At 68.0% G+C, this 21,370-nt stretch overlaps 1 protein-coding gene across 2 annotated transcripts; it reads right to left on the bottom strand.

Annotated features, from left to right (window-relative positions):
• Positions 1-538: 538 nt before the first annotated feature.
• On the bottom strand, positions 539-20,872 carry ASIC4 (acid sensing ion channel subunit family member 4). 2 transcript variants are annotated; one of them, XM_035572158.1, is made up of 10 exons: positions 20,297-20,872; positions 2,947-3,091; positions 2,720-2,847; positions 2,363-2,522; positions 2,115-2,194; positions 1,895-2,025; positions 1,402-1,493; positions 1,092-1,171; positions 843-947; positions 539-658 (listed from the first exon to the last, which is right to left on the bottom strand). In XM_035572158.1, exons 1-10 carry the CDS (start codon positions 20,870-20,872, stop codon positions 539-541), a joined length of 1,617 nt encoding a protein of 538 aa, XP_035428051.1. The 2 variants fall into 2 exon arrangements, with proteins under 2 accessions (XP_035428051.1, XP_035428060.1); XM_035572167.1 differs by lacking the exon at positions 2,115-2,194 and having other exon boundaries at positions 1,895-2,048.
• Positions 20,873-21,370: the final 498 nt, after the last annotated feature.

Consider the following 21,370-nt stretch of genomic DNA (forward strand, 5'->3'; position numbering starts at 1 on the left):
GAAGGAGGGGAGATGTTGGTGGGGGTGTCACAGTGGTGGTGGTGCCATGCAGGTGTGACTGCAGGTGGGAGCCCCTGACCCTGCGGCATTCCCTGGGAGGGGACCGGTGGTCCGGGCATGGCCCTCCCCTGGGGGGACGGGGCAGGGCAGAGACCTCCCCCCAAGGAGGGGTCAGCAGGGAAGGGCCTGGAGGGGCTCGCGGGAAACCCAGCTCCCCCCTCGCATGCTCTGCATCGCGGGGGCCCCTCTGCTCCCTGGCATGCAGCTGGGGGCCCGGGGCTGCTCTTGCTGCTGGATGGGGGGGCGGCCCCCCCATACCGTGTGCTTGAGACAGGGCTGACCCCACACGCCGGGGGCAAGTGGAGGGGCTGGACGGAGGGGCTGGGGGGCCGTGGCGGTGCCGGTGCCCAGGTGGCTCCGGTGGCACGGCCGGGGGCGAGCGGTGCGGCTGTTCCCGGTGCCGCAGTCCCTCTCCGTGAGGACAGCGGGGAGGGGATGGCAGGGGGTGGGGGCTGGCTGCCCCCCGTCCCCAGCTGGCCTAGCAGGCGAAGTCCTCGAAGACGCCCTGGTGCGGGTAGTGGTGGCGGTGGTGGTGGTTGGGCAGGATGCCCGCGTTGTAGGCGCCCTCCACGTGCCGGCCCAGCGTCTCGCAGGGGCTCTGCGGGGACGGCAGCATCAGGGGGGCGTCCTTCCTGCCCCCCGTCCCTTCTCCCCATCCGTCCCAGAGCTCGGCAGCCTGAGGCCACCAAGCCCCCTGGCTCCAGGGAGCAACGTCCCGTCCCCATGGGGCTGGGGTGACCGTGCCCAGGTCCCTGCCCGCCCATCCCACCCCGGCGGCATACCTGGTCCTTGAGCTCCTCCAGCCCCAGCGTGGCGATGCTGCCCGAGGGCTTCTTCAGGGGCGGCTTGGAGCGGCGCAGGAGGCGGCTCACCCTGTCACGGATCACCTGGGGGCAGAGGGGGTCAGCCCCAGAGCCACGCGCACCCGGCACCCCGTGGGCGCACCCCGCTCTGCACGAACCCGCACGCGGCTCCCCGGGGAGCCTGGCCCCTGCTCGGCACCTTGCCATGCCCCCGGGGGCTCAGCGCACCTCGTAGATGTAGTCCAGGATCTCCAGGATGGTGAGGATGCTGGCGCCGATGAACAGGCCCATCTGCCCCCCGATGTCCCCTGGGGAGGAGGGGGGAGAGAGGGTCACCGGCAGCTGCTGCACAGCCCGCTTGGGCTGGGGAGGGAGGGCAGTGCCAGGGCAGCAGGGCAGAGGGGGACGGCACGGTGACAGGGCAGCAGGACAGAGGGGGACAGATGGGGTCTGGGGCTGCAGGACGGGGGGAGCAGGGGTGCGCAGGGGAAGGGACGGGCAGCTGTGCGGGGGTCCCGCGGGAAGGCTGGGGAGTCACCGAGAAGCCCGGCAAGGTCGTAGGCTTTCTTCTGCTCAATGGCCTCGTAGTTGAGCGCCTCGAAGAAGATGTCCAGCACCAGGAAGTTCTCCCTGTGGGGACACCGTGGGGCCGGTCACCACCCACGTTGTCCCCAGCCTCCCCCAGCCTCCCCCCAACCCCGTCCCAGGGTGCTCCCAGGGCCCTTGTGAGTTACGTAGGCTGGGTTCGCAGGGCCCTGGGTGTGGAGGGGACACAGAAGGGACATGTCCTGGTCTGGGTGGGACTGCGGGGTGGGGACGTACAGGCTGGGAGGACACCAAGGAGATGGTGTCCCCCCTCTAACCACAACCCCCTGGGGGAGAGGATGCTTTAGGGACTGTGTGTGCCAGGACCTGCACCACAAACTACTAGGAGCAGAGTGGGGGTCCCCCAGATTTCCAGTGTCCCCCACCCCCGCACACCTCCTGGAGCCCCCCCAGCCCCCTGCCCAGCCCCAGCCCCGGGGGCTCACCGAATGTAGGTCTCGTTCTTGTTGTACTTGCGGGCCAGGTAGCGCGCCGAGCCCTTGTTGGGGATGCGCACCATGGAGATCTCCTTGCCGTAGCGGGTCAGGTTGCACGGCGTGGGGCAGCTGCAGCGCTCCTGGCTGTCCTCCACCGCCGCGTCTGGGGGCACGCACCGCTGGGCACGGCTGCACCCCCCCAGCAAAAGTCCCTCCCGAGCCACCCAACCTCCCTCCCGGCCCCGCACCTACCCAGCGTGTGGTCAGCACACTCGATGTACACGTTGGGAGAGCAGATGGACTCGTTGCCTGCGGGGAAGCTGCAGGTCAGGGGGTGGGAGTCTGAGCCGCCCCATCCCGGGCTCGCTCCCCTATAGGGGTAGGGCACGGGGGGCAGATTGGGCAGGGGCTGAGCGATGGGGTGGGGGTGACCCTCGGGTGCAGGCCGGAAGGTGCAGGGGTAGGTAGGACCCTCACCTGGCATGTGGACCATGCGGCAGTGGCAGCTCCGCACCACGGCCTCCTTCTCGCACTGCAGGCGGCAGGCGGCGATGCTGTAGGTGTCGTAGCCGGGCAGCGTCTGCTCCCCCTGCACGCTGGCCCGGCAGTTCCCCCACGGCTGCGGCAGGTAGGTGAGCTGCCGGGGCGAGAGGGCATCGCTGTAGGGACGCATGGGGCTGGGTGCCCCGGTGCATCCCCAGGGCTGTGGGACATCGCGCACTGCCCGGCAGAGGTTGGGGCTGCGTGGGGGTGAAGCGGCATCCCCAGGAATGGCACCGCCCCGCTGTCCCCCCCGCTTGGCCCCATACGGCCAGCCCCCTGAGCTGGCCTTACCCGCTGCTCCTGGCAGGACACGAAGGTCTGGAAGCCAGGCGAAACGCCGAAGCCCAGCTGATGGATGTAGGGCGGCTCGTCCTGGCTGTGGATCTGGACTCGGATGCCAGCTTCGAATGATGTCTCGTCTGCGGGGGATGGAAGGGGGGCGTGGGCAGCCGGTCCCAGGGGACAGCCCTCAGCCCCTGCACCCCGGCACCCCCCGCCCTGCCCGCAGCCCCACTCACTGGTCTCCCTCCAGATGGGCAGGTATTCCTCCTGCTGGATGTCCAGCATGATCTCCAGCCCGTTGCCCATGCCGCCCTGGCGGGTGACCCGCGGGTTCCTCCGGTCCCCGTTGAAGGTGTAGCATTTGCCGTAGCGTGTATAGACCTGGGGATGGAGAGAGGGAGGGTGAGGGATGGGGAAGAGCTCAGGCAGGGCGCTCTGCAAGCAGGATAAGGTCCAGGCCCCCCTTTACAGTCCCGCAGGGCTCCTGGGGCGCAGGCTGGTGCCGGGCACCCGAGGCGGGGACTCACGGGGACGAAGTGCTGGGGGCCGCAGCGCTCTCCCTGGAAGCGGCACTCCACCAGCATGTCCTCGATCTGGTGGCCCAGGCGGTGGAAGAAGCTCTGCATGGTGCGCTCGGAGCGGCGGGGCGGCAGGAAGCGCGAGTAGTTGGCCAGGCGCGTGAGCCAGCGGCGCCGCTCGTCCCCCAGCACGGCCAGCAGCTCGGGCACCAGCGAGCGGTCCTCCCGCGAGAGCCCCAGCCACTGCCCCACCGAGTAGAGGTCGGGCTTGGTGAGCTGCAGGAAGCGCGCCCGGTTGGGGTTGCAGAGGGTGACGGCCGGGAAGCGGAGCTGGGGGGCCCGGGCCAGGCGTGCCCGCGTGTGCACGGGGCGCGAGAGCAGGTGGCGCAGGCGGTCGGTGGCCCCGGTGGCCAGCAGCCCGGCGGAGGCCAGGAAGGCCAGGCTCCAGAGGAGGCGGCGCAGGCGGGACTGGGGCCGGGTGCCCATGTAGTGCAGCCCGGGGATGCGGGTGGCGCGCAGGAAGCCGCCCTGCGCCGGTGCCAGGGCTTCTCCGTCGGGGCAGCAGGAGAGCGGCAGTGGCATCGCTGCGCTGGGGGGGCTCCTGCCCGCTCCCCGCTCCCCGTCTCCCTCCCGGGAGGCTTTTTTTGCTCCGCACCTTCCCGGAGCTGAATGTGGCAGGCGCCTTCCCGAGCTGTGACGGGCGAGGGGAGGGAGAGGAGGGGGCTGGTGCAAACGCGCGCCTTCCCCCAGCCTCGATTCGGGAGTGGAAAATTCCTCCCCGAGCCAGGCCGGGGGCGGTGGGGGGGGGGGGGCGGGGGGGTGTTGTGCTACCCCAGGCAGGGGGTCCCCGCAGCCCCAGCACAGGGATGCCCTGACCCAGCAGTGCCATGTCAGCCCCTTGCCCGGGGGTGCTGCACCCTGGAGCATCCCTGCCCATTGCTGCGGGGCCACGCAGCCCCCCCAGAGCCCTGCCTGCCCCCCAAAACCTCCCACCCAACGCGGTGCAAAGCGGCTGTGGGGCTGGGGGCCCTGCCCCACGCGGGCAGGACGGTGCCAGGCCTGGAGGGGGGGGGGGGGGGGCGGTCGCCTCCTGCGTACCCCGCTCCCCGGTGCCGTACCCCAACACCCCGCAGCGTGGGGGCCCCCACCCCGTCCCCGCGGGGCTGCTGCTGCGTGGGAGCCCGGCGGGCGCTTTGAAGTGACGGCTGCGGCTCTGATCACAGCGGTGGCGGCGGGGGGGGGGGACGGCGACGACGGCGACATCTGCGCACCCCCAGCGGCTCCTCAAAGGCTCGGGGCTGGCGGCGGGGGCCCGGCTGCCCGTCAGGGGCGCTTCAAAGCGCCGGGAGGGGAGCGGGGGGGGGCCCCGGAGGGCCGGGATCCAGCAGGGGGCAGCAGGGCCCCGCTTTTGGGCAGCCGGCCCCGCCGCGCTCCCTCCAGCCCCGGCTGCGTCCGAGCCCCCCGCCGGGCTCCCGGTGCCCGGTCCCCTCGCGGGGGTGCGCAGCCCGAGCTCCCCGGGGTGCGGGAGGGCTGCGGGGGGGCTGCTGGAGCCGCTGGCCGGGGTTTTATTGCGGCTGGGAGAGCCCGAGCCCGCCGGCCTGATAGCATCAGCGCCTGGCGCGCCGGGGCAGCTTCGATATTAGTTTTGTGCAAAGGGAGGACGAGCTTCCCCGGCTGCAGGAAATGGCATTTCTCTGCTCGCTGCCAGCTCGTGGCGGCTCAGACGTCGCCGGGCAGCATCGCGGTCGCCGTGGGGGGGGGGGGGTGGGGCGAGGGATGGGGACAGGACGCAGAGGCGAGGGCGCCTGGGGACACGGGCCCGGGGCCGGCAGAGAGGGAGAGGCCCTGTGGTGGTGGTGGCGGTGGCGGCGGTGGCCTCGTCCCCGTCCCCATCTCCATCCCCCGCAGCCACGGGCAGGCGGCACAGTGCAGGGGTGCGCGGGGAGGGCAGGGGTGGGTGCCCGCGGCGCCCGGCCGAGTTACTCACTTGTCGGCTGCCGGGGTGCCGAGGACAGCTGTGAAATCTCGCCGGCGAGAGCACAGCACAGTCCTGAAGGGCTTTGGCTTTCCAGCATGACAAACCCAATTAGGGAACAGGGAGCGCGGGAGGAAAAGGAGGAGGAGGAGGAGGAGGAAGGGCAGAGGAGAGGCTGCCTGCTCTGGAAGATGTTTTTCTCCCCGCTGCTGACCCAGAAAAGCGCCTCGCGGGGTGGAATGGAGCACACGTGTCCTGCCGGGCACGGCGGCTGGGGGCATGGCCCCCTGGGCACCCTGCTCCTCTCGCGGGGCACCCAAGGGTGCTGTGGGCCTTGGGGCTGGGAGGCAGGGCTCCCGCACCGCCTCCAGGCCTCCCCGCTCAGCTGCCACACACCGGCATCCCCGCGCAGGGGAGACCCCATTAGGGAGGTAATTTCTCGACACGATTCCTCATTTCCCTGCTCTGTGCCGTGGAGACACTTTGACCTTGACAGAAATAGCTGCCGGCGCCGCGGCAGGCAGATCCCAGCCGGGGATTGCCGCTGCCAGGGGGCTGAAGGATCCTCCTCCCTGCCCCATACAGCCCTGGGACCCCGCTGCCCCCACCCCATGGGGCCCCCCCTTCTGCCCCCTGTGTGTGGGCACCCCATGGGTGCTGGTTCCCAGCATCCTGACCGCAGCCCACCCACCAGCACTGGGGTTTCCCATGGCAGGGGGCACCAGGGCCGGCCCCACACATGCCCGAGCCCCCCCATGCCTGCCGCTACAAGACCATTGTGCCTGCCTCCGGCTGATCCCGGCTCACGCAGGTATTTCCGCGGCTTACACGGCTCCCCACGGTATTTAGCCTCTGGAAGACGACGTTAAACATTGCAAGCAGCGACAAATCCTGATTGCTCTGCAGAGACAAGAGGCCGCGCTAAGCTGCCAGCCGCGTGTTTGCATGCAAAGGAGACGAGCTGCAGCACGCGTGGGGCTCCGGCACGCCTGGGACACGCGCTCCTGTCCCATGTCCCCGCTGGGACACGCAGCCGGCAGGGCACGGGCACGCCACGCAGGAGCGGGCACCCCCCGGTGCCAAATGTCACTGGGCATGATGGGGACAGGGGTGGGGAGACCCCTGTATGATGCCCATCCAGGGGGACCCGGGGGTGTCCTTGGGTACAGCAACCCAGCAGCAGCTGGGGCATGGGCTGCAGCCCCCAAATTGCAAACGATGCTCCCTGAGTGAGCACACGGAGCTGGAGGCACAGGGTGCTGCTTGTCCTGGGGTGATACGGGCAGGGCTGGGTAATGCCGTGCCCACAGACACTGCCCCCACTCTGCTGTTGCCCCCCGCTGCAACCAGCCCTGGCCAGGCCCTGCTGGAGCCCCCCCCAGTCCCCGGCCGTGTCCCCGGTGCCCCGCTCCCCCCACGCGGTGCTGACAGCCCCCGCCTGGGTGCCCACGGAGGGAAGCCGCAGCGCTGACGCCAGCATTGCAACTGCCCGGGATATGAGATCCGCTTGGATTCAGCAATTTCAACTCATTTCAAGCCCGATTCTGCAGCAATTTTCTGAGCCAGTGGGATGTTTTCGCCTCTGCAAACGTCCCTCTCCTGCACGGTCGCACCATTTCCCTTCCCCACTCCCCGGAGGGGCGAGGGCTGGAGCCAGTTTGGCTTCATCCCAGCTCGAGCACCGGTGCCATCGCCCCCCAATACCCGCAGCCCCCCTGCACCGTGTCCTTGCCCCACGCAGGGCTGCTGCTTGTAGCGGGGACGGCTCCTGCAGGACACAGCCCTGCACCGGGGCTGCCACCCCCACGGGGTCCCCAGGACACCTTTGTCCCCAAGCAGGGCCCTCCAGCACTGAGCTGGGCTCCGCCATGGGATGTTCCGCATGCCCCCCAGCATCCCAACCCACCTCCCATATCCCCGACCCACGGGCACGCCCCGGGGGGGCTGCACCCCTCCTGCCACCTCCTCGCACAGATGTGCTGGGCCAGCCCGTGCCAGCTGAGCCCCGCGGACGTGTCCCCGGAGCCAGCAGGGAGACGTGGGAGCCCCGGCGGTGCCAAGCGGGCTCGCGGCTGGAATACCAAGTGCTCAGCTGTGCTGCAGGCTGTGCTGTCAGCGGGGCAGAGCTGGGGCACCCGGACCTGCGTGGACCCACGGGGCCAGCACACGGCCGCCCCTGCCAGCTCGGCGAGCTCAGCGCTGTGCTTTCCCCTCCTGGGGGGGAGTCCGGCCCAGGACCTCGCTGATCTCCTGCTTTCCAACCTCAATTTATTCACGGCCGGTTTGTACCATTTGTTCTCGCGCCAGCATTGTCCCCGAGCTGAAATAGCTCTCTTCCCTCCGTTGTGTTTACTCCCTTGATGTATTTATAAACAGCAATCCCATCCTCTCGCAGCGTTCCTCCTGCCAGCCCGCACGTGCCAATCGCTCCCATTCCCTCTCCTAATTCAGGCTCTGCTCGCCGGCACAGCCCGCCTGCCCCGCGCAGCAGCTGCTCCAGCGCCGTGCCGCGCTCAGCCCCGGCTGCCCAGGGCACCTTTCCATCCCACAGCAGCCGTGGGGGGGGGGGGGCAGCATCCCACCCGGGGCCGGACCGCTGCTGGCAGCAGCCTGCAAGCCCCCTGGGGTGCTGAGCATGTGGCTGGGCGCTGGCCACTGGGGGGTTCTGCCCCATGACGGGGGCAGCTGTGGGGGCAGAGGCACCGAGGGGCTGGGAGAGGCGCACCGACAGCAGGTGAGAGCGAGATTTTGCTGCTCATACAGCCCCTGGCACGGGTTTGGCCTGTGCCAAGCAGCGCTCCGCCCACCCCTCCCGCGCTCCCCAGCCCGTTTTGCATCCTCAGACACCCCCGCACGCAGCCCCCGGGCACACAGCACACGTCGTGCCGTGGAAAATCGCCGTGACGGGCTGCAGCCCGGCCTCACTGCTGCACACCACACAAAAACATGCACACGCACAGAGCAATAACTGGGGTTTGGGTACTGGGCTCCCAGTGGCGCCCGGAGGGAACATCGAGGATGCCCAGTGGGGCACTGGGGTCCACGGGGCCAGACGCGGGCAAGCCTCGCTCTCTGGCTGCTGTCACCCCGCGTGCCCCACGACGTTGCTCCCCCCTGCCACTGGATGCTGGTGGCTTTTGGCTGAGAGGCAGCACCAGATCCTAAATACCGCCAGCCCCTTTGCGTGCAGCCCCATGGGGACCATGGGGCCACCACGGGGCAGCAGGGACGCTGGGCTGGGGACGCAGGGGGGAGGCACCGCGGTCCCCACTGCTCTGCCTGCCCCGCTCTGCAGGCAGCGCCGTCCCCGGGGAACGCTCCTCTTTGAAAGCAGCCGTGCAGGCAGCCCCGCGCCCGTCCCCAAAGGGTTAACAAGCAATTTCCTCTGCTGACAGCTCCGAGACCGTTCACTATCGACTGCGGGAGAATAAGAGGGGAGAAGCAGCGAGATAAAAAGGCAGCAGAGCTGGCACCGCCTGCTTAATCCCAGCGTTTAATCTGCTGGGGCAGCGCAGGCAGCCTTATCTCGCCGTCCTTCTGCTGCTCCATCTCATTACGGCTCCCACGGCTGCGCGGCCGCACCGCCAGCGAACGCAGGAGCCGAGCTGGGGCGGCCAGCCCGGGGCAGCAGCTCCTGCCAGCACACCTCGCCGCCCCCCCGGCGGCAGCATCCGCGCCGGCTGGCACCGCCGCGCTGCTGGCACGGCACCCGCGGCTGGCACCGTCCCCCTGCCTGGCCAAAGCGGGGTGAGGGCACGGGGGATGCGCTGCCGGCGTCACGCGTGTCTTTGTCCCTGCACACACGCTCTGGTGGCAGAGAGGCTCCGAGCAGGGGTGGCCGCGGGGTGCCCCCGGGACCCCGCAGGTGCCGGCGCAGGCACGGTCCCTCCAGCCTTATTGTTATTTATCTGTAAATCCGCAGCGCCGACTCTGTGCGGATGAAGCCGGGTTGTCACAGGGGTTATCCTGCTGCCTGCGGATGGGTTTACGCTGATAAGATTTATTGTCACCCCGGCTGAGAGGCTGCCAGCACCTCGCTGCCTGCTCCCCCAGCTGAGCGACGGCAAGGCTGTGCCACCGCCCGGGGGTGCTGTCAGAGCCAGCGGCAGCACCGAGCCCCAGCCCAAACCTCTCCCTGTGCTGGTCCTCCCGAGCGTCCCGCCGTGCAGAGGGATGCTGCGGGGTGGATGCTGCTCCCCGAGCCGGACCAGGCACATCGGGGCCTGCGCGGGGCTGGAAGTGCTGTGCTGGCACCCGGGCAGTGGTGCGTGCCTCTCCGCCAGGGTCCCGGGTGAGCCGTGCCCCGGCGCTGGCAGCCCATCTGTGCTGCCCGAGATCTGCTGACGGTGCTGGCAGCTCAGCTCCTGTCACAGCTCGACGGCTTCACGGCTTCCAGCGTGCTGGGGCGGTGATGGGAGCCCCCACCCTGCAGCTGGCCTCGGCACTGCGCGGGAGCCGGGGCCTCGTGCACGGGCAGGAATACCCCAGAAAGGGGAACGTGGCCCCAGGGCGCCCTGCCCAAGCCCTGCCGCCCGCCCCCCCGCCACGTCCCCAGCCCTGATTTCCCTGGGGCCGGCAGGGATTGACCTGAGCCACCTGGTGCAGCCACACCGGGGCTAAATCCATGAGCAGAGGGAAGGAAGCCACCTGGCAGCACCCCCCCTGCTCCCAAAGTCTCTGCGCGAGCCCTGCACAGCCCTCACCACCCCAGCCCCCGCCCCTTTCCCTTCTTGCCCCCTCTGCCCGCTGACCAGCGGCTCCCCGGGGCTTCGCTCTCTGCGCCAGCACAGATCTGACAGCAGCACGTCAGAGCCGCAGGCAGCAAGGCGCAAACAAACAGCCCGGGTCCCCTCTGCGCCCTCGTCCCCAGGGTCAGCGCGGGGGCCAGGGGCACGGCGCAACGCGCCGCGCATCGGGACAGGAGTGAAGTGGGGTGATCACAGCCCAGCGGGAAAGGGCTCGTTAATAGCTGAGCCCTTTTAGTAGAGATTAGGGAGCTGCACGGCTTTGATCTTTGATTGCCAATTTGCATCTTGAAGGCGCTGGGACCTCATCCAGCCTCAGCGCAACCCTTTGTGGTTATCTCGTGGCTAATGGATTTGTTCTTAATGCTGGAGCGTGCAGGCTAAAGGCTGATTAAACCCTCTCCACGGCACTAAATCAATGGAACAAACATGATAGGGGCTGGCTTTCCCCAGCCCGCGTGCTCCTGGGTGCGGGGGCCGATGGATGGAGCCTCCTGGCTGGGTGCTGGGGGGGGACGCCCCTCTTGGGGCTGCAGGGTGCCCCTGAGGAGCCCAGGTGGCAACCAAGGCCCACACGGAGAAGCTGCCCGGGGAGGGGACCTGGGTGCAGGCTCCAGCATGGGAAGAGATGCTCCAGGTGGTGCCCACGCCCGGGGAAGCTCAGCCCCGCCATGCTGGAGGCTGCGTGGGGCTGCGCAGGGTCCCCGGCACGGTGCACACGTGTACGCCGGTGCTGCAGGGTGGGATAGGAGCTGCAGGGAAGCTGGGACCAGTGCCTTGCTGGGTACCAGCACAGGGGAAAAGCCCCCAGGATGCTGCTCAGAGCAGCCCCGTCCTGTCCCCACGCCTTGCCCCCGCGAGGCTCAGCACCACAGAGCAGAGGCTGCTCCGGAGCAGGCGGGCTGCGGCACGGAGCCCGCGGGATCACACGCCGTGATTCCCATCTGCAAACTTTGCTATTGAATAATCTCCCCTCCGCCAATATTTGCCAAGCTTGGGAGATAACGTGGCTACAGAAGTCGTCGGTGCCAGCATTTCAATCCGCCCGGGCTGGCAGCAGTGTCCCCGCGCTGCCTGCCCTGCGCAGCCCTCTGTGCCCTGCTCGGTGCCGCCTGTGCCGCCTGTGCAGAGGTCCTGCAGCAGGTGAGGCAGGGCACGGTGCTGAGATCCAGCTCCTGGAGGAGAAGCCCGGAGTGCTATCAGCCTGGGGAGTAAATTAAGGTCATGTCAGGTGATAAGGAAAGAGGATGTCGGAGCAGCAGCAGCGCCGGGGGGGTCAGAGCCTGAAAAACTCCCTCTGCAAGGCAGCTCCACCACGATAAGATCAGGCAGGCACCTGGGGATGGAGCGGCTGTCACTGCTGCACATTCCGGGGCTCCAGGGATGGCACCACACACACTGACAGCCTGGGATGGGATGGGATGGGATGGGATGGGATGGGGATGGGCAGGTGGCCGTGGAGAGGCAGGGCAGGGAGAGCTGCCCAAGCAGCCTTGGTTTATCCGGCCCTGTCCTCGCACAGCAGCACTGTGCTGGCAGGGCAGGAACAGCCTGCGAACCTCTGCCCGTAATTAGCACATATATGTGCAGACACTCTCTGATGAGCAGGACCTCGGAGCCGGGCTGCTCGACAGCGCTCGCACCGCTCCTGCCTCCTGCTCCCCCTGCTATTCACCTCCCTGGGGCCAGGCAGAGCAGGGCTGGCCGGCACGGCGCAGCGCGGGGCACAGCGGGGTGACAGAGCCGGCTGGGGACAGAGGGGCCAGGCGCAGAGTACATGCCACTGGTGTAACCCCTTTTCTCTGCACGAGCAGCCACAGCGGTGGCCGAGCAGCCAGGACATAATTAATGCTTGCATCCATCTCGGATTTGCATAGTGTCCTCGGTCCCCAGGGAGGCGGCTGCTCCCTGCCCTGCCCGGGGCAGCTGCAGATGCCGTGCCAGCCCTGCCTCCTGCGCGGAGGTGGCCTGGGGACAGCCCCGCTCGGGGGCCACCTTGGCCTCTCCAGCCGCTGAGCGCTGCAGACAGATGGAGACGCTGCCCTGCTCCCGCCGGGACCCTGGCTCTGCGCGGCCCCCTCCCTCCTCCGGCTGGGAAGAAATAGCACGGATTGCAGCTCCTGAGCGAGGGCAGGGTTTGGGGGCCGGCAGCCGAGCTGCTCCCATCGAAACCCCCTCCTGGCAGCCGGGACGCGTGGCCGTGCCCACCCCTGTGCGCCCAGGACGGGCCAGCTTTCTGCACGCCCCACTGCTCTGCTGGGGCACCCAGCTCCTGCCTGCCCCTGCCTGCTCTGCTGGCCCTGGTGGGCATCCCCAGCCTGTCCCAGCAGCTCAGCCAGAGCCGTGCGGCCCTCCAGCGCGATGGGCACCAGGAATTAAACTGCTAATGAGCTGCTGGCTGGAGGGCTGGCAGCTAGCGATTAATCAGGGGCTCTGGCTGATGAGGCTGGTGCCAGCTCACCCTCCCACCCTGGGGCCCCGGCCCCACACACCCCATGGGCTCGCGGCCGGCGGCGTCTCTGAGCTCCCCGACGCGGACAGGGCACCCGCAGCTCTCCCGGCCTCTGGCTTTCCTGCCCTCGCTTTTCACCTCTGCTTGTGTTCCCGGCTCTGCAGTCAAGAAGGTAACCTTTTGTTCTGCTGGAAGAAAACCTGTTGACTCCATCAAAGCTCAGCCGGCGCTTAATGGCCGTTCAGCACCCAGCGAGCATCTGCTCCCAGGGAGGGAACGGAGAGCTCGGGGTGCCCAGGACCCTCCCCACCCGTGTGTGCTGCCCGTGGGGGACCGGCCATGCAGGCACAGAGCCCAGATGTGCCCCAGCTTGGCCCCGTGGCCCCGCTCCTCTTCTCCCTGCTGCAAGCCGGCAGCACACAGGGGGGGCAGGCAATGCCCTGCCCGCAGCCGCGCTGGCGCAGCACACCGAGGGCACGGATCAGTGCACAGAGGGAAGGTTTTGCAGCGTAAGCAAGGGACAGCCTCGGACATCAGCCCGCAGCAATGTGCAGGGAGCTGCAAGAAAGCAGCTCGAGCACCAGCCTGACTGCTCTCCTGCTGTGAAGCCCTGCCTGGCTTCCCTCCCCTTGCGGGGTTAGGAGGGCAGCGAGGGATGTTTCAGGTCCTCCTGCCCTCGCTGCGCACTGCCAAGCTCGCCGCTCGCTGCCCGTGCAGCCCCGGGGTCGTGCAGCACAGCGTGCCCTGGGGAAGAGCTCGCCCCCTTCTCCCCAGCTGCGCTTGCAGCGAGGAAGAAAAGGGCAGCGATCAGCAAGGAGCAGGTTAGAGAGCTGCGTGTTCTCCCCTGTTGCGCAATTAATCATGAGAAGTTTTTCCTCCTTTCGTGCATGAAACGAAATTTGGCAGGGCGCTCTGACCACAGGGACGTGCTGCTTGCTCGCCAGCAAGAACCCGGCCACATCTGGCCAAGAAATAAGCTCAGCACATCCCCCTGCGCGCAGGCGGGGAGATGCTGGCAGGGAAACCCAGCGAGCAGGGCTTTGTCTGCAGCCGCCGCGCAGAGAGCATCCTCAGCCCCACGCCGTGCCCGCCTGTGCCCCTGGGGACAGCGAGCACGGGGCAGGGAGGGGACACGGTGCCCTGGGGGCGATGCCCAGCCGGAGCCCCACGGTCCCAGCGTGCGCCCCCCTTCTCCACCGCCCCCCTCCTGGCCGTGCCGCAGCCTCAGCCGGCTCTTTGCAGGCGCTGAGTGAGCCCAAGCCTCCCCAGCAGCGCTTCAGCTATTTGTTGTTGGAAAAAGGGGGAAATACGGTTTTCGACAATTATTGTTTTTTCCACCTGACTGGCTGCAAACTTAATTTTTTTCTTTAATGTGTGAACAGTGTCGACGGCAGCTGCATGTGAAATGACTCGACGTCCTAGCTGCGGGTCCCTGGCTGGCGTTCAGCCCTCGCACCGCAAACATTGCCTTCTATAAATAAAGGCCTATATCTCATCAATGGCAGAACAGCAGAGCTTTATATAGTCGTCTTACATAAAACCGTCTCTCTTTATGGGCTTCAAACCATTTGCGTCACTTAGTGCAGCTCTGTAAACCTCCTGTTCCAGCGCGGGGAGACCCGGCCCCGCGGCCCGGGCTGCCCGCGGGGTGCCCGGGAACCCCTCTCCTTGGGACTGCCACCCCAGGCAGGGCCAGGTGGCAGCTGCGTCCCCCCCACGTCACCGCCTTGGCACGCGGCTCCCCGCAGCCTGCCCGGGCCTTGGCACCGCGCGCTGGCACGGCAGCCGGCACCGCCAGGCAGCACGGGGACGGCCAGCTGCGTGCCAGCGCTGCGCCCTCGCCCTCCTCACCCTGGCGGTCCCCGTCCCGGCTGTGGGGACCCCCTATGGGGCAGGGCTGGGGGGGTGCTGGGAGGTGCCCCCCTGTTCTTTGTCACCTGGGAGTTGGGGAGCGGAGGGCGCAGGTATTGGGACAGGGTGCTGGGCTGGAGGGATCTGCTGCCTCCCTGCAGCTCTGTGCTGATGAGCGGGGACGCGAGCCCGGCTGGTGGCTTTGTCACCCCCGCTGTGGCTGTGGGATGCTGGGGGCTCCCGCGTCCCCGGGGCGCCCGGCTCCACGTGGCAGAGGTTTCCTCTTGGGCTCACCACAAGCACCTGCAGCCCCCATGGCCCCAGGGGGGCTGGGGACGGCTGCTGGGGGCTGCAGCGATGCCCACACCCAGGGGAGCCCCCAGTTCCCAGCCCGTAGCACAGGGCCAAGGGGCAGAGCTGCAGAGGCTGCCACGTCCCTGGGAACAAACGGGGGATTTGCTCCTCCTGCTCGCGGTGCTGGGGGGGGCCATGTGCCGCACAAGTGCATGCACACCGGGGTCAGCGGCAGCCCTCTGTCTGCCTCCCTGCCCCCCCAGCTGGCTCTGCCCCCATGCCTGCCCCACTGTCCCCACAGCAGCTGTGCCACTGGGATCCATTGCCTTGTTTCAGTGAGCCCTGGGTGCGCCAGAGTAGGACGGACACGGGGAGCCAACAGCGTCACGGTGCTGGGGGCCCACAGTGTGCGCTCTGCCCTGCGGCTGCCCCCAGCGCCTCCTGGCCATGGGACTCCTGCCACGGGTGACAGTGGCGCTGGGGACAGGGTCACAGCACAGCCCTGCCAGCCACACGGTGTCCAACCCCAGTGCTGGCACCCCAGCCAGCCCTGCCCCATGCCCCGAGTCCCCCACAGCCAGCCTCCAGCACCCCGTGAGCCCCCCCAGCCCCACAGGCAGTCGCCTCGCCCCTAGGCAGCCCCATGGCCCCGTGCCCCCCAGCCCCATGGCCCCGCAGCCCCTGCACCAAGCCCCCAGGGGTGCCCTGGCCCCAGGGGACAGCGGTGTCCCCCGATCTGCCCAGCCCCGCACGTGGGGCCGGCCGCGCGGCACGTCCCGCGTCCCCGGGGAGCCACACCAGGCGCGGGCGTCGTGGCCGCTGGCTCCCCCCCGTATCGGAGACAGGCTTATTAAGTGTGTGATATTAAATTACCCAGATAAGAGTGTAAGAGCTTTTAAAGTCAATTCATTAAATATAATTATGAAGAGAGCTTTTTTATGCTCGCGGTGATCCGATCTCAATCAGGGAGACGGTGGGAAAGCCGCCGGCTCCTCCAGCATCTCCGCTCCCCCGCCGCGCCGCCCCCGCGCCCCTGCTCCCCCACCCGTGGGCTCCCGCAGCCCTCGCAGCCCACCCGCTGCCCCGGGGACCCGGTCCCCACGTTGCCACCAGGGCTGGTGCCACCCCGTGTGGATGGGCATCACAACGGGATTTTCCCCACCCCGGGTCCGCTTCCCGGCAGCATCCCACCCTCTCCCCATCCCCTGCGTCCTTAGGGAGGTAAGGATGCATCCAGGCAGCCCAGGCAGATGGAGTATGAGTTTCTCTATGCTCCCACATAAATTAAAGGTGCCTTACAACATATTAATGTCTACCAGCTACGCGGGGGCTGTCCTGACCCGCGGCCGGACCCAGCACACACAGCTCTGTTGTCCCCATGCCAGCCCCTGGCACCGGGCGCCTCTTTGGCACTAGGGCTCTCGCCTTGAGCGCTGTCAGCTGCAGCTGCACGCCGGGCCAGGCTGCCCTCCCTGGGGAAAGCCCCGGGAATCGGGCCCCGAAGACACCTCCCACCTCCCAGTCCATCCCAAAAGCAAGCCAAACCACCGCGACACCCGGCATCTCCTTGCCACGGAGCCCCGAGACCCACTGCGATGAGGGGCTCTGTGGCGACACCCGTGGGACCAGCCAGCCCCTCCCTGTCCTGCCGTGGCACCCCATAGCCCCGATCACCCCACATCCACCAGCCCCGTGGCTGCACCCCAAGGTCTGGGCACCTCGGGGGTGTGCCCCGGGCTGGGGTCCCCCGCACGAGGCTCCGGCGGGGGTTTGGGGGAGCAGCTACCCACTGCTGGGAGCTGCTGGACTGACATTTATTTTTAGACGTGAATTGTATAAATTAGCATTTCTCAGCGGATTAAGCAGCAGGAATTGTGTAAAATTAAATGGCAACGAATTGCATTAAAGTCCCCCGGTTTCTGGCACAAGCAGCGCCTCGAGCCGTGCCCGGGCGGCTCATGTGTAACCGCGCCACAGCCACCGCCGCCGCTCCGGACGGGAGCACGAGGAACCAGAGCCCATCTGTGCCACCAGAGACACGGACCTGGGGACGCGCCGGCACGGCACGGCACGGCACGGTGACAAATCCTGCCCGGTCCTGAGCTCTGCTCGGGGGCTGCAGCGAGCAGGAGGCTCTTGCAGGGCCAGCGCGGAAGGGAAATGCGTGCCCCCAGCCCCCTGCTCCCCGTGGTGAACAGACCACAAAGAGGCAAAATGGGGCGGCCGAACGCCTCGTTGGGTGAGCAGCAGCACCAGGCGGGGCAGGGGCAGGCGGAGAGGAACGAGCCCAGCTTTTCCCAGGTGTAAAAACAGGCTGAAAATGCGACATTTATTAAACATGGTTCTGATGGAAAGGTCAGAGAGAGTCCCCGCGTCGGGAGCGGTGCTGATTGCAGGGGGGAAGGAGGCAGCTGGGGAAGTGCCCTCCCCGCCGGGGGGCTGCAGGGCTCGGCCCCATGCAGTGCTTTGTGGCCCCCCACCGCCAGCAGCACGCAGCCGACGCTGCCCACCCGGTGTAGGGTTTTCTTCTGGGGGTCAGCACAGGGCGCAGAGAGCCCCGCACAGCCCACGTCCCGGGGGGGCCCTGCCGGGAGAGCCAGGGCCGGTGCCAGCTCCGAGGCTGCTGCCAGCTCTGGGCAACCTCTGCGCTCCCCCCAGCTCCAGCCCTCGCAGGAGCAGCCTCGGCAGCAGCGGCTCCCAAACAAAAGGCTTTTGATGGGGGAACGTGGTTTTGAGAGAGGCTCCAGCACAACCACCAGCAGAGCCAGCGAGGAGGTGGGGTGACGATGCTGTCCAGGGGGGGGGGGGACCACCTCCCGCAGCCCCTCCTGCAGCCCCCTGCCTGCCTGGCTGGCCTGGCCACCACCTGCCCTGACCTGCCAAAAAGCCACCTCCCCGCTGTCCCCTCCGCCGCGGTGCACCCAGGGGTGGCCAGCACCGCCCCGGGGCTGGGTGCCAGCGGGCTACCGGGCGGCCACGGGCCACCTGCCGCAGCTGAGCCCCGGCCCCGCGGGGACGCCTCCCGCTTAATGGCGTGGAAAGCGAGCTATTGATTCCCTGCACCATCTCCGCACGCCTCGCACCCTCGGTGCTGCAGCTGCGCCCGCCCGGCCGGGCTCGGCCCCCAGCGCCCTGCCCCAGGCAGCGGGCAGCGTGCCCGTGGGCACGGGGCTGTGCCCCCCAGGGAATGGGGCTGCCCCCCAATGAGGGATGCAGAGGGGTAGGAAAGGGCTCTGCCCGGGGTTCCCGGCAGCCTGCGCACGGGGCACATTTGTCAGCAGGCTGCAGGGGAGCCTCGCTGCGGCTCGGTGCTGTCCCTGCCGCCTGGGGAGATTTACAGCCCAGCCGGGCTTTATTACACGGAAGATGCTTACGCCGGGGATTTTTCTCCCCATAGTTTCTTAATTTGCTATCCCATAAAGAATGAGGATTTGTGACGTTAAATAGGGGAAGATCGTTTACCACTCGCGGCGCTTACTTAAAGGACCCGCGCGAGCTATTTATCCTGTGCTCACCGGCTGCGAGCTCCACGCTCCAGCTCGGCAGCGCTGCTGGCCCCGGCGGGCAGGCTGCCCACGGCCACCCACGGGCCGTCACGCTTGTGGCCTCTGGGTGAAGCCCACCGTGCGCACAGAGCAGAGGATCGACGCCAGCACCCCTGTAAGCACAGCTCCGGGGAGCTGCAAGGGAAAACTTCCCTTCCTCGCCTTCCCTGGGGACACAACCTCTGCTCCCGGCGCTGCGAGCCCTGCGAGCCCTCCATCCCTGCTGGGACACTCCCAGAGGCACCCGCTGCGGCGGGCTTACAGGAGCCTTGCGAGCAGAAAGGCACGCGGGGCACCCAGGGCCAGGAGCTCGGTGTGACGGCGGGGTGCGGCGCAGCACCGGGTGCTCCTGCACCGGGGCCACAGCTGGCAGGCACAGCGCACCCAAGCCCACACGTGGCGGCTGGGACTCACCCGTGCCTGCCAAGCTGCTCGCGCCGTGTTTGGGTCATCCCCAGGAGGAGGCACAGGGGACAGATCCAGCTCGGGGAACGGGAGCAGCAGGCTCCAGATGCAAATGGTGTGCTGCCTCGGCAGGTCCCGCCGCTGCCTGGCACGGCTTTAGGACATGCTGTGCGGCACAGAGAGGCTGCCGAATCCCTCCCCTCTGCTCCTGCCTTCCCCTCCCCTTCCCAAGCCCACGCCTTGCACCTTCTTCTGCCCCAAGATCGCCCCTTTGCTCCAGGCGCATCAGGAAAGTGGCCAGCGAGAGGTGGCAGGGACAGCCCTGCCTGCTGACCGCTCTGGGTGCCTCAAGCTCTGGGCTTCCCGTCCTGACACCCGCTGCCTGAAGCCTGCTCCAGCACATGGAGACGGCACACCGGACAGTCCCGGTGACTGTCCCCATGCATGTCCATGCTCTGGCAAGCTTGTACCCAGCCCAAATCCCACTGCCATGCCATGCTGCTACCCGGCACGATGCTGGGCTCACCACCTTCCCACCGGCCAGCGTGGCTGAGCCCCACATGCCACGTGCGGGATTGTCCAGCACCGGGGCTCCCTGCGCTCTCCCCGCTGGATCGCACTTCCCCCCGGCACCCAAACTCGGGCAGCTCGGCTACAGCAGGCACAGAGCCCAGAAAAACCCCAGGAGGAGGGGGGTCCCCCCTGCTGCCCCCCGCTCCTCCCCACCCCACCGCAGGCAAGCGCTCCCCACGGCTCCTCCGCACAGGGCAGCCCCCCTGCAGCACCCCCCCGAAACAGCACCCTGCACGAGAGCAGGCTTCGCAGCGATGGGCACGAAGCGAAGCAGGACGTGCTGCATCAGCCATTTCCAGCCCCACGGAGCCTCCTCTCCCCTCAGCAGCCTGCGCAGCCCCCCGTATCGCATCCCCCTCCACAGCACGGAGCGGGCTCCGGCTGGCAGCGCTGCTCCGGGGAGCGCAGCGAGCAAGCAGAGCAGCAGCCCCTGGCAGCCGGAGGAGAGAGGCGGCTCATTTCCAGAGTCATTACGGGCTGAAAGGGGTCCCATCAGGTATTCCGCCCGTTCAGCACATTTATTTCCCCAAACCACAGCGGGGATTTGTGATTCCAGGCTCAACGTTAGCCAGAGCCGCACAGTCGAGCTGCCCGGCTGGGAGCTCGCTGCCTGGGTGGGCACGGTGCTGTTGGGGGGCTGGGGACCCCCAGCTGTGGGGGGTGGCCCCCAGGGCACCTGGACACGGCCGTGCCCCAGAGCAGACCCTCTGGGGGTGCTGGGCACGTGCATTTGCACACACACACAAGTGAGCAATGCTGACAGCCTCCCGCATTCACACACATCCCAGTGCCCACCCCCGAAGGCAGGAGGGCTCTCCTACGTGCAAAGGGGTCCCGGCCCCCCCATTCCGCTCTCGCTGTGCAAAACGCCCTGCGACGGAGCAGCTCAGCCCGCGGTGAAGAGAGGCTGGAGCAGGGCTCCGTGCCACTGCTTTTCCCCTTCCCGCTGCTCGCCCACCCCAGGGACTGCTGCGCCCCGCTCCCCCATCCGCTCCCGCTCCTGCCCACGACCCCCTCCTGCAGCCCCGGAGCTGCCGGCAGCACGGTCCTGCAGCCGAGAGCTCCCACGGAGGATCCTCTCTCTCTCTCCATGCGAAACTTGGCGAGAAACTCAAACACGGAGAGATGCAAAACTTCAGCAGCCGGAGCGAGCCGGCGAGGCACGGCGGGGTCAGAGACCCCCGCGCCGGCGGGGTCCCCGGGGGAGCCGGGCCGGCTGCGCACTCACCACAGTGAAATCCCGGGAGGAGCAGTTCTCGCCGCTGAAGTTGCAGCTCTTGAGCATGTCGTCGAGCTGGTGGCCGGTGCGGTTGACGATGTCGGCCATGTCGGGGTCGGGGTAGAGCAGGTCCGTGGCCTTGTGGCCGTCGCGGTCCTTGGGGGGCAGCCCGGTCATGTTGGCCAGGTGGAAGATGTCGGCGTCGGTGAGCGCCGAGTGGCGGTAGCGGTTGATGTTGCAGATGGTGATGGCGGGGAAGACCATCTCGCGGATGGCCTCCTCGTCCAAGGCCATGACGTGGGGGTGCTCCAGGTAGAGCAGCGCCGACTTGGCCGCCTGGTAGAGGAAGAAGGCGAGCGAGGCCAGGAAGGCGAGCGCCCAGAGGGTCTGGCGCACGCCCAGCCGCCCCGAGCGGCAGATGTGCCCCAGGCCGTGCAGCGTGCTGGCGCTGGCAAAGGCGGCCAGGTCCCGGGAGCGGGGCCGTGCGGGCTCCTCGATCAGGCTCTCCTTGTCCCCTTCTTCTTTCTCCTTCTGCTTCTCATCCTCCTCGGCAAATTTGATTTTACACACGATCTCAATCGGCATCTGCCCCGCGCGGCCGGCGTGCCCAGCCAGCGGGCTGACCCCTGGCACGGGCACCGGCCGAGAGCCCGGCCAGGTGCTGGGAGGGGGCTCGGGTCCCCCCCAAGCCCCAGCACGGCGCCGGGAGGGCCGAGCCGTCTCGGGAGGGAAGCGCAGCCCCTCTCAGCAGCTCCGAGCCGCCGCTTCCCTCTTGTCTCACTAGTCGATCGTCTCCTTGTGCCTTCGCTTATCAGCACAAATACAGCTGTCAAAAACCCCTCTCTCTCCTCTCCCTCGCTCTGTGTCTCTGCCTCTCTCCTTCGCTCCTCTCTGGTTAAGACCCCGGCAGATACAGGCAGCATTTAGGCATCATGTGCTAATAAAATCCAGGGAATACTTAATAATTCAAGACATGTCAACATTATTTCATCGTCAAATAAAGAGCGAGCGCCAGAGAAAGAGGCAGTGTGAAGGGCCCGGCGCCTCCGGGGCAGGGGGAGCCGCTCTGCGCCCTCTCTCCAG

The sequence above is a fragment of the Cygnus atratus genome, chromosome 6, assembly GCF_013377495.2.
Source record: "Cygnus atratus isolate AKBS03 ecotype Queensland, Australia chromosome 6, CAtr_DNAZoo_HiC_assembly, whole genome shotgun sequence".
Taxonomy (NCBI): domain Eukaryota; kingdom Metazoa; phylum Chordata; class Aves; order Anseriformes; family Anatidae; genus Cygnus; species Cygnus atratus.

Excerpts from the sequence above, each read along its gene's own strand:
- ASIC4 (XM_035572158.1), bottom strand. The coding sequence starts at position 20,872 with ATGCCGATTGAGATCGTGTGTAAAATCAAATTTGCCGAGGAGGATGAG. Across the intron at positions 1,494-1,894 it reads AAGAACGAGACCTACATTCG|GGAGAACTTCCTGGTGCTGG; the intron begins GTGAGCCCCCGG and ends GTGTCCCCACAG. Across the intron at positions 1,172-1,401 it reads CGACCTTGCCGGGCTTCTCG|GGGACATCGGGGGGCAGATG; the intron begins GTGACTCCCCAG and ends CCTCCTCCCCAG.